The 12,326-nt window shown below is 42.3% G+C and overlaps 1 protein-coding gene across 1 annotated transcript; it reads left to right on the top strand.

Annotated features, from left to right (window-relative positions):
- The first annotated feature begins 2,673 nt into the window (after window positions 1–2,673).
- On the top strand, window positions 2,674–5,125 carry LOC120033336 (gastrula zinc finger protein XlCGF17.1-like). Its single transcript, XM_038979636.1, has one exon. It carries the CDS (start codon window positions 2,726–2,728, stop codon window positions 3,788–3,790), a length of 1,065 nt encoding a protein of 354 aa, XP_038835564.1. The 5' UTR covers window positions 2,674–2,725; the 3' UTR covers window positions 3,791–5,125.
- Window positions 5,126–12,326: the final 7,201 nt, after the last annotated feature.

Raw genomic sequence — 12,326 nt, 5'->3', positions numbered from 1 at the left:
CATGCCACGAGGTAGGCTACCTGATCCTGGCAAATGGGTCCCGGAAACAAAACTGAGAGGTGCTGGAGGATCCGGCAACAAATTAAGCACCACCCTTCTCATATAATGGGGTAGGGCCTTCCCAAGAATCCCTGAATGCATGGATGGTTGCACCAAAGATTCTTTATAACTAAACCTAGATAGACCACAACCAGTCATTTCCGATGGGAACAGATGAGTCATAGCAGGCAGAGCCAAGCACGAGCTAGCGAGATCTTATTGATCTTATCTGGAACACATCTGCACACATCTTTTTCTGTTAGGCAATTAAAAAATATATATACTTTTGCAAAGGGTAAAGTCTTTTAGTTTTGGGAACAAAAGATTTTAGTTTTGGGAACAGAACTGTATTAAGATCAGATGTTCAATCGATTAGAACATTTGCAGAATGTCGGCCAAAATCCATCTCGTTCCGTCTTCTCCCACTGCCAGCCAGTGGGCTTCCTCTCACTACCATATTTGGTAGTGAGTGGAAACGCTAAGCGGATTCTTCACATTTATACATCTGGTGAAATATCTGTCTCATTGTTCTATCTGTGGATGCACTGTGGTCATGGGGCAACAGTTAACATTTGTGTCTTTTTATATGTATTACTACAGGTATGTAAAATCAGGTTTGAACTAACTAATATCAAAAGAATGTCATGTCATACCATGCTAGGAAACAAATCCGTTAAGGTATTATCACACTTGGTAAAGGTTTGATGTGTTATTTTTGTCAAACCAAGTGAAGAACGTGATAACTATTTTACAAGCTACATAGCTAGAGACTTTGGGTTTGTCTGAGCGGATGTACATAATTTTCTCAAGGTAAATTCATAATCAATTTATTTGAGATTTCTAGGTTCGTATTGCATGTTATTGATTTTATTTAAAATTCACGACCTGGGAAAACCGCGGCGCCCACTCTGTCTGCGTCAAAGAGACAATTTTATGTAGTAATTTTCAGACACATTTAGTTTCTATCTTTGTCTATAAATTGTTAATATGATGTGAACGGGAAATACAATTGGTTTTTGATTGAAATAATACAGTGAAGAGAAGGTTATTCAGGAATTTAGTGCTGCCTAAAACATACTGTAACCTTGTACTAAATGGTTTTTGAGTCATTTATTAATTCATGTAAATCCAAGAAATCTACTATAGGTTAGGTTTAGTTACGTTGTTTAGCGTGTACTTTGTCTAATTTGAATGAATTAATGCTTTGTTGTCAATGCTTACTTACCTGATCTATTGAAATGAGATGGACAGAAGTTTACTGGAGCTGAGAACAGACACCTACATTTTCTACTGCTTGAGCTCATGTTCCTCTTATAGAATATTACCTCAACAGTATTGTGGAGCTCCTGCATCTAAATATAAACAGTACCGGCACCTATTTCAGTCCAAGTCAAGCACTGAATTAGATAATTGAACAAGAAGAAATATAATGTATTTTAATAGAGAATAAAGAAAGTGCCTGAACTGTCAATACAATAACTTGTCTGTTTCTCATTGTTACTACAGGACGACTAGAATTAAGTCTGAGGCCGGTAACATCAACAGTGAGGACAACCCCAGCCTGCCTCTCTCCTTCCACACTGAGTAGAAACCTACAGTCACTGGGTCCTGATTGTGAAAGTGGAGCCCAGTTTGCACTGCAGGATCCAGAGATGGCATCAGTGAAGCTGGAAGACTGCAGTCAAACACTGGAGCTGAATGCCAACATTAAAGATGAAGAAGAGGAGGAGAAGATTGGGAAATATGTTAATCATGGTAAGAGCAGGTTCTATCTAACTAAGTTTGTGTTATTCGTTCCATTTTCCCACTGTGCATAAAAAGTTACGGTAGAACTATTTTCATGATGAACTGTTTCAATGAGAAGGTAAATATTATTTCATGCTTCTGAAACTTGCATGGTTTGACACCAGTATTGCCAGCATTTGTTTTATTCACTGAGCTATCTGGAGTGATCAGAGAGGAGACTAAAGAAGTGAAGTAGACAAACTACCAGTGTTTTAAAGTTATATGAAATGAGTCTTTTTTAACCTTTTATTTAACTAGGCAAGTCAGTTAAGAACAAATTATTATTTACATTGACGGCCTACCCCCATCCAAACCCAGACGACGCTGGGCCAATTGTGCGCCACCCTATGGGACTCCCAATCATGGTCGATGTATTACAGCCTGGTTACTAACCCTTGTGATAGTGAGTGGAGGATGATATGACTCATAATTTTCATGACTTTTACCCACTTTTAAAACAGTTTTATTCCCTTTTGTATTGTACAGCCTACTGATATGAATACATATGTCACCCGGTACAGCCAGAAGAGGACTGGCCACCCATTTGAGCCTGGTTTCTCTCTATGTTTCTTCCTAGGTTCTTGCTTGCTGGGGAGTTTTTCGTGGCCACTTTGCTTCTACATCTGCATTACTTGCTCTTTGGGGATTGAGGCTGGGTTTCTGTTAAGCACTTTGTGACAACTTCTGATGTAATAAGGGCTACATAAAATACATATGATTGACATGTATATCACACCAACTGACTGGTTCTTCTGATGTTGTTCACACAGGAGACCATGTTGAGACATTCTCTACATCCAGAGAGCAACAGCAGGACGATCACAGAGCTAAGAGGTCTCACCACTGCCCACATTGTGAGGAGATTTTCCCATTTCTGTCAAAACTTAAAATACACCTAAAAATGCACACAGGAGAGAATCGGTATTCCTGTACTGATGGTGGGAAGAATTTCACATCATTAAAGGCTCTAACAGTTCATCAGAGAGTGCATACAGGAGAAAAGCCTTACTCCTGCTCTGACTGTGTAAAATGCTTCACAACATCAACTGAGCTAAAAGTTCATCACCGAACACACACAGGAGAGAAGCCTTACTCCTGCTCTGATTGTGGAAAGAGTTTCTCTCAACTGGGCACCTTAAAACAACATGAACGTATACACACAGGAGAGAAGCCTTACTCCTGCTCTGACTGTGGAAAGAGGTTCTCTGTACTGGACCACTTAAAAACACATGAACGTATACATACGGGCGAGAAGCCTTACTCCTGCTCTGACTGTGTAAAATGCTTCACAACATCAACTGAGCTAAAAGTTCATCAGAGAACACACACAGGAGAAAAGCCTTACTCCTGCTCTGATTGTGTAAAATGCTTCACAACATCAACTAGGCTAAAAGTTCATCAGAGAACACACACAGGAGAGAAACCTTACTTCTGCTCTGACTGTGCGGTGAGTTTCTCTCTACTGGGCCACTTAAAACGACATGCACGGATACACACAGGAGAGAAGCCTTACTCCTGCTCTGACTGTGGAAAGAGTTTCTCTCTACTGGGCCACTTAAAACGACATGAACGTATACACACAGGAGAGAAGCCTTACTCCTGCTCTGACTGTGGAAAGAGTTTCTCTCTACTGGGCCACTTAAAAAGACACCAACATATACATAAGGGAGAGAAGCCTTACTCCTGCTCTGACTGTGGAAAGAATTTCTCTCGACTGGGCCGCTTAAAAACACATGAACATATACATACAGGTGAGAAGCCTTACTCCTGCTCTGATTGTGTAAAATGCTTCACAACATCAACTGAGCTAAAAGTTCATCAGAGAACACACACAGGAGAGAAGCCTTACTCCTGCTCTGATTGTGTAAAATGCTTCACAACATCAACTGGGCTAAAAGTTCATCAGAGAACACACACAAAAGTTAAGCTTTACTCCTCTTTTGACTATGGGAAGAGTCTCAACTGAACGACTTAAACAACATGAACATATTCACAGGAGAGAATCTTTTCTCCTGCTCTGACTGTGGAAAGCGTTTCTCTCGAATGGGCCAGTTAAAGAGACACCAAGGTAAACATAAAGGAATTGAATTGGATCATTGAATTGGATCAAATGAATAAAGTGTAGAACACTCTATTGTAATACTATTGTTTCTCACTGTGAGAGAACAATGCAGAGGAAAGGGAGTGTTATAGAATGTTAGCCTCTCTTTACTTTACTGATCAGTGTGCACCTGGTCAGTTTTGGTTAGTTTTGTTAGCTTCTACTGTGAGGATATAGAGAGGACGTTGTATTTGCCCTTAGGGTTGAATATCCTGTGAGGTGTCTCACAATGGATTCTGATGGTTGACTGGGTGGTACTGCTTCCCTCTGCAGTTTCCTGTGTGAATGAGCTAGTAGACACAACCTACACTGAGTGTACAAAACATTATGGACAGCTGTTCTTTCCATGACATAGACTGACCAGGTGAAACCTATGATCCTTAATGATGTAGTTTTTTGTGTATGTATTATGGATCCTCATTAGCTTTCAGCAAAAATCAACAAACTGCGGTTGCAGTGGGCTAAGGAATGAAAACACTGGACTGGAAAATGTTAAAACTATTGCCTGGTCTGATGAATGCCTGTTCCTGCTGTTTCATGCTGATGGGAGGACTAGGGTATGGAGGAAACCATGAGTACATGTATCCATGCTGATGGGAGGACTAGGGTATGGAGGAAACCATGAGTACATGTATCCATGCTGATGGGAGGACTAGGGTATGGAGGAAACCACGAGTACATGTATCCATGCTGATGGGAGGACTAGGGTATGGAGGAAACCATGAGTACATGTATCCATGCTGATGGGAGGACTAGGGTATGAGTACATGTATCCATGCTGATGGGAGGACTAGGGTATGGAGGAAACCATGAGTACATGTATCCATGCTGATGGGAGGACTAGGGTATGGAGGAAACCATGAGTACATGTATCCATGCTGATGGGAGGACTAGGGTATAGAGGAAACCATGAGTACATGTATCCATGCTGATGGGAGGACTAGGGTATAGAGGAAACCATGAGTACATGTATCCATGCTGATGGGAGGACTAGGGTATAGAGGAAACCATGAGTACATGTATCCATGCTGATGGGAGGACTAGGGTATGGAGGAAACCATGAGTACATGTATCCATGCTGATGGGAGGACTAGGGTATAGAGGAAACCATGAGTACATGTATCCATGCTGATGGGAGGACTAGGGTATGGAGGAAACCATGAGTACATGCATCCAGTGGTGGAAAAAGTACCTTCATAGAAAACGACACAATTAAAAGTGAAAGTCACCCAGTAAAATACTACTTGAGAAAAAGTCTAAAAGTATTTGGTTTTAAATATACTTAAGTATCAAAAGTAAAAGTATGAATCATTTTAAATTCCTTAAAATTAAGCAAACCAGACTGCACAATTGTCTTGTTTTTTATATTTTACGGATAGCCAGGGGCTCACTCCAACACTCAGACATAATTTACAAACGAAGCATTTGTGTTTAGTGAGTCTGCCAGATTAGAGGCTGTAGGGATGACCAGGGATGTTATCTTGATAAGTGTGTGAATTGGACAATTTTCTGTCCTGCTAATCATAAAAAATGTAACGTGTTCTTTTGAGTGTCAGGAAAAATGTATGGAGTAAAAAGTACTTTATTTTATTTTGGAATTTAGTGACAAAAGTAAAAGTTGTCAACAATATGAATAAATGTAATATTTATATAAAAATATAAATAGTAAAGTACAGATACAACTAAAGTAGTTCTTTATATAATTTATTCTTAAGTACTTTACACCACTGTATGCATCCATGCCGTATTATCAGCATTGCAGGCTGGTGGTGTGATGGTTGGGGTGTGTTTTCAGGGCACACATTGGGCCCCTTGATAAAAGTTGCGCAATGTTTGAATGCCACAGGATATCTAAACATCATTGCCAATCAGGTGCATCCCTTCAAGGCAGCAGTGTATCCTTCTGCAAATAGATTTCTTCAGCAGGATAATGCCACAAGGCTTGTCCAGGAATGGTTCCAAGAACATGACAGTGAATTCAGCTTACTGCAGTGGCCTGCCGAGTCACCAGATCTCAATCCAATTGTGCATCTGTGGGAGGAGATGAAACAAGCTATTCGGAGTAGAGATCCACTCTCAGCCAACTTGCCACAGTTGTGGGAAGCATTGGAGTCAACATGGGCCAGCATCCCTGTGGAACGCTCTCAACACCTTGGGCAGTCTACGCCCCAATGAATTGAGGCTGTTCTGGGGACAAAGGGTGGGTGCAACTCAATATTAGGAAGGTCTTCCTAATGTTTTGTACACTGTGTATATCAGATAAAGGTTGTGTGATCAGTTTTCAGCATTAGTTTTGCTGGATTATTTTATATTACTAATCAACTTTTGTTTAATGATAAACAGGCTATGAATCATCTAATTGTGTTTATTAAATTGTATTTTAATACTAGAGTCATTATTTTAGTCATTGATGATGAATGTATTTGAATAACTGTATTGAAGTTAATTGATCTGGCGGCAGGTAGCCTAGCGGTTAAGAGTGTTGGGCCAGTAACTGAAAGGTTGCTGGTTTGAATCCCGAGCCGACTAGGTGAAAATCTGTCATTGTGCCCTTGAGCAAGGCAATTAACTCTTATTTGTCCTGTTGCTCTGGATAAGAACATCTGCTAAATGACAAAAATGTTATGAAAAATGTTTGTACATGAATTTATGCTGGGCAACTGCTCTTTTTCTCTTGTGTATAATTCAATGAAATAAACTGTTTGAAGTGAAATACTGTATATACAATACACAACATTACCACTTTGTTGACCCTGGTCAGAGGGACAGGACCATAGTAAACTAGACTATGTAGCTGCTGTTGTTAGTAGCCTACAGTTTCCATGCAATACAGCATGTCAGATCGCTAATGATTAGGTGTACAGGCTGCTACATTTCTGCAAGAGTTTTAGCTGGTGTCTATCAGGAGTGATGTATTATCAGGCTACCAGAGGGAAGTGGAGAGCGCGCCTTGAGCTTTGTGCGTTGTGCCCGGCCCGCCCGACATGGTCAAGAGAGACAAAGGGCCTGCAGCAGCACTCTGATGTGAAGACCTGTACAAAAATGTATGATTGTAGTACAATGAAAAAAATATAGCATGGTATTTTCATGGAATGGCAGTGACCTAAAAACAATATGTTTTCCATTGTACTAGAGGCCTAGGAACATAGAAGAAACTGACAGATGTGTCATAATAGCCTGGAAGTAAAGCTGCACTGGGAGACACATTTGAAATGGAATACATTGAATATATGCAGCAGGGTGGAGAAAAATCACAGTAAAACACAATTTAAATGTATTGTCGGAAGGGCTGTGGTCTCCATTCATGTAATTCGTTAAATATATACATCAGATGGTATTGGGGAGCTATTTCATAGGGTTTATTGGGTACATTATTTACCCATTTCAATGTTTAACCAACCAACCCTATGATTGATGTGACTGTTATGGACAGAGCAGACCATCTGATATGCCCTTAAATATTGTAATATGCAACCTGGAATTAAAATGTAAGAGGACCAGTGCTTCTACAGTGAAACACATCTCACATCTGTGCTGTTTGAGAGAGATGTTGTTAGACTACATTGTATCATTGTTTCCTCTTCTGAGTGCACTGGTGGGGAACAACAATTTCAATTCACGGAGGCAATTAGTATTTTAAATTTAGCCCTATATCCACACGTTTGAATTAGCCTATTAACAGATAGCCTATAGCTGCCCAATTCATAGTCCTACACAGTGTAGGCTACACTACACATTTAACACGTGGTTAGTGGGCTAATCAATTCAACCACAAGACACTCAGATGTCTTCTGGAACAGAAAAATTTATGGGAATGATCCCATGAACAGGAAAACTGCTTAAAAAACCTAAAGAAGACAATCCCAGAAGAGCCAGTGCTCAGGTTCTATGATCCAGAGAAAAGCACAAGGATTTCTGCAGACGCGTCACAGTTTGGCCTGGGAGCAGTTCTTCTGCAACAGCATGACGACACATGGCAACCCGTCGCTTATGCGTCCAGAGCCTTGACAGGCGCAGAGACAAGATATGCACAAATAGAGAAAGAACTACTGGCAAGCACATACGCTTGCGAAAGGTTTCACCAATACGTCTACCGACAAGACTTCGAAGTAGAAACCGACCACAAACCATTGGTGTCAATCATGTCTAAGCTACTGAATGATTGTCCAATGTGAATACAGAGAATGTTGATCAGACTGCAAAAGTATGATGTGAAGATGATCTATACCCCGGGAAAGTTCATGTTCGCCGCCGACACTTTCTCGGGCAGTCAACAAGAAGAAGAGCTTCGACACACAGAAAAACACTGAGATTCAGGCCTACGTCGACATGATCGTGGCATCACTTCCTGTGTCTTCTGAGAGAATGGAGCAGATCAAAAGAGAGACCGCAGCTGACCAAACAATGACAGAGTTGCGAGAAACAACACTGCTAGGATGGCCTGCACAGAAAAACAACTGTCCAAGGAGAATACAGGATTACTGGATGTGCAGAGCAGAGCTCACCGTTGTGGATGACATAGTGTTCAAAGGCAACAAGATTGTCATTCCCATGACACTACGCAAAGAAATGCTACAGAGAAGTTGCACCGCGATCCTATGAGATCCAAACGGAGCATGGATCACAACTGAGACGAAACAGAGTGGATCTAAGGCTGCAGCCATTCACTCAAGGGACTGAGGATCATCAGGAGGATACTGCTGAAGCGTCAAATGCCTTTAGAAATGGACAATTCAGTCAGAACACCATGACTGACAATGAACGCTGTCCAACTGTTTCAGGAAGCACTTCAGCAGAACGACCAAAAAGCACTGTCAGAGCCCCTGAAAGGCTTATTGAGAACTGCTTTTTAAAAAATCTAAAAAGGGGCACCTGGACTGAATGTTTTGTTAATGTGAAAAGAAATAGAGCCACAATAGAGTATTGTTGGACAGACTATATTTAGTTGAAAAAAAAATAGTATTTTTTTTAAGGAACATTTTTTTGGGAAAGAAATGTGTGTTATTGAAAATTGCATGTTATGCAGTTTGAGTAAACAAATGTGATGTGACATGTGTAGTTACATAGAAAAGTAGTTTTCTTTTAAAGGAAAGAATATGTGTTGTTATGTGTTAATAACATTTAGACTACGTTACCCAGCAGGCTATGCGGGAGGCAGATGGTTAAAGAATGCCTTGCATGGCTAAACATGGAGTTTTCTAGCTGAAGTATATGTTCATTAAAAGTAGTTAAACCTACGCCCCGGTTTGTCATTATATAAGGAACAAACATAACACTTATGACAGCTGGACATATTAATGTCAGAAGGACACAGGAAGGAGGATGGTAGCAAAATGACCAACAGGTGAAACATAAGCATGCAACAAATGTATTATTTTTGTAGGACATGAAAGGGTCCCGCCACCATTATAACCTACCCAGAAGCAGATATGGGCGTGAACAAGCAAAGAACTCAGACTAAAAGATAATGGTGGCAGAAGGACTAAGGGGAGTAACTTAATTTATATATGGGATGTACCCATATGCTATATGTGTATAAAAGCAGAGCCAGTGCTTAGGGAAGTTGGGTGGTTCCGCGGACCAGCACGGCTTTGCTACTCTGTATTAAAGTCTATATTGAATTCACAAGTTCTTGTAAGAGTGTTATATTTCTGAGACAATATTCCACGACATTCCCCGGACTCCGCGTGTAGGGATTTGTACAATGCATGAACAAGGCTATTGAACTTGACATTGGTGTCTGTCTTTATTCCTTTATCCAACATATCCATATCCATCATACTGAAACATGGTATCAGAAGTTGCTCGACAACCACACGTTTGTTAATTTTGTAGCTAAGTACAGTATAGGCGCAAATACGTTCCATATACGAACACACGCCGTTTCCTACTCACAACACTGATCAACTCATTGTTAGCTGGCTAGCTAGCATCACTGCCTACCTCGATGACTGAAGGCAAAGACATCTCCTACTCCATCGCTATGGCAGCGAACATTCCGCCACCAAATCACATGGTTCTCACAGGGGACTGGAATACTAATTGGGACAACTTCAGGGATGAATTCGAGGACTATGCGCTGGCGACCGGTCTACATGAGAAACCCAACGAGGTACAAGCAGCAACTCTGAGGAGTTTAATGGGCAGCGAATGCAGGCATATCTACCGGCACAATCTCACCCTCACGGCACGACAACAGTGTGATGCAAAGGCTATATTGGATGCATTGGAGAATTACTTCAAACCCGCCAGAAACGTCATTTACGAGCGTTTTCGGAAGTTGCAAACAGGAAGAGGGTGAGTCAGTACACAACTTTGTAACCCGTTTGAGAGAAAAATCCGCCACTTGTGAATACGGGGGATTGAAAGATGAATTGATTCGTGACAAAATAGTACTGGGAATTGGAAATGAGGATACGCGCCGGCGTCTACTGAGAGAGAGAGGCTTAACATTAGTAACTGCCATCGAAATGTGCCGCACTGCTGAAGTCACTGACATGACAATGAGAGCAATGGAAATCGAAACTCCACACTCCGACGTTGATACTGTTCACGCTATTGCTAGGGAGACATTTAGACAAAACCAATCGAGGCAGAGTAATTCACCACGAACGGTGAACACAGAGAGCCCCGTAGCATGTACATACTGTGGGAATACACACACACGTGGCAAAGAGCACTGCCCTGCCTTCGGAAAACCATTCAGAGCTTGTGTAACTAATAATCACTTTGCAAAAGTGTGTCTCAAAAGCAAAAGAAGGGTGAGTGAGGGCAAGATTCACTGTGTTGATGATGTCACTCAATGTTCAGAGCTGAACAGTGAAAGTGACATTTACATGCATTAATCCATTGGGGCTGTACACTCAAGAGGGAAGAAATGGTTTGTGACACTATGATTACACAACAAGCAACGACAATGTCAACTGGATTCCGGTGCTACATGCAACGTAATGAGCTACAAAGACAAAATCAATCCGGCATCTGACACACATCTATTGCCCAGCGATACTAGACTAAAGCTGTACTCAGGAGAACTAATGAGCTCTATGGGCACCTTTGAGACCGAATGTGTTATTCGGGAACACGAACACAAGCTGGAGTTTGAGATTGTGAAAACCAGTCAAAATCCTCTCCTCTCAGGCTCTACATGCGAACGCCTGGGACTGATGCAGTTCACTGTACCAAATGACCTGCACATTGTGGATCATGTCCAGCATGGACCCCTGTCCAAAGAACAACTACTCAGCAGATTTGACGATGTATTTAACATGCTCGTTGAATCAGTGCCTGGGGATGTACACTTTGAAGTGGATGAGAGCATCACTCCAGTCCAGTGTGCTCCTCGCAATGTGCCCATTGCAATGAAAGTGGCTGTGAAGGCCCAGCTGGACAAGTATGAGGCCGATGGCCACATGACATCTGTGACTGAACCAACTGATTGGATCAGCAATATGGTCATAGTGAAAAAAACAGAGAAGCTGAGGGTCTGCATCGACCCAAAGCATCTGAACCAAGCACTGAAACCATCCCACTACATCATGCCGACACTAGAGGATGTCCTCTACAAGCTTCCCAAGGCCAGGATTTTCACCTTGGTGGATGCCTGAGATGCATTCCTTCAATGCAAGCTGGACGAAGAAAGCAGCTTCATGACTACCTTCTGGACCCCCTGGGGTCGGAAACGCTGGCTCAAGCTCCCGTTTGGTGTCTCAGTGGCGCCTGAGGTATACCAACGCAAGCAGCACGAGTTACTGGCTGGACTCAAGGGCTATGAACCCATCGCTGATGATGTCCTGATCGTAGGCTGTGGTGACACAGACGAAGAAGCAGAACGCGACCACGATGTGAAGCTCCTGGCACTGATGGAGCGCTGATGATCAGTTAAGCTTCGTCTTGGCCTGAAGAAGCTGCAGTTCAAGGTGAAAAACGTCCACTTCCATGGCCACATTCTCTCGGCAAAAGGCCTGAAGCCGGACCCAGACAAGGTCCGAGCGATCCTCGACATGCCAAACCCGTCTGATGCAAAAGGAGTACAGCGTCTCATCGGTTTTGCAAACTATCTTGCAAAGTTCATGCCACACCTATCAGCAGTCTGTGAGCCTCTGCGCCGGTTGCTGGATAAAAACACACCATGGCACTGGCTACCAAGCACGAGGCCGCAGTGCAGGAGATGAAATCTCTGGCTTCATCCATGCCAGTGTTGCGCTAATACGAAGTCACGAAGCCTGTCACAATCCAGAGCGACTCCAGCCAAAGGGGACTTGGATGCTGCCTTATGCAGGAAGGCCAGCCCGTTGCGTTTGCCTCGAGAGCGCTCACCCCCACCGAACAAAACTATACACAAATTGAGAAAGAGTGCCTCAGCATCGTCTTCTCCTGCCAGCGATTCCATTACTACTTA

The sequence above is a fragment of the Salvelinus namaycush genome, chromosome 40 (assembly GCF_016432855.1).
Source record: "Salvelinus namaycush isolate Seneca chromosome 40, SaNama_1.0, whole genome shotgun sequence".
Taxonomy (NCBI): Eukaryota; Metazoa; Chordata; class Actinopteri; order Salmoniformes; family Salmonidae; genus Salvelinus; species Salvelinus namaycush.
Note: the sequence above shows the minus strand (reverse complement) of the source record. Positions and strands in the feature narration are given on the sequence as shown.

What these genes read in the sequence shown, in the direction of transcription:
- LOC120033336 (XM_038979636.1), top strand. Translation starts at nt 2,726, where the DNA reads ATGCACACAGGAGAGAATCGGTATTCCTGTACTGATGGTGGGAAGAAT.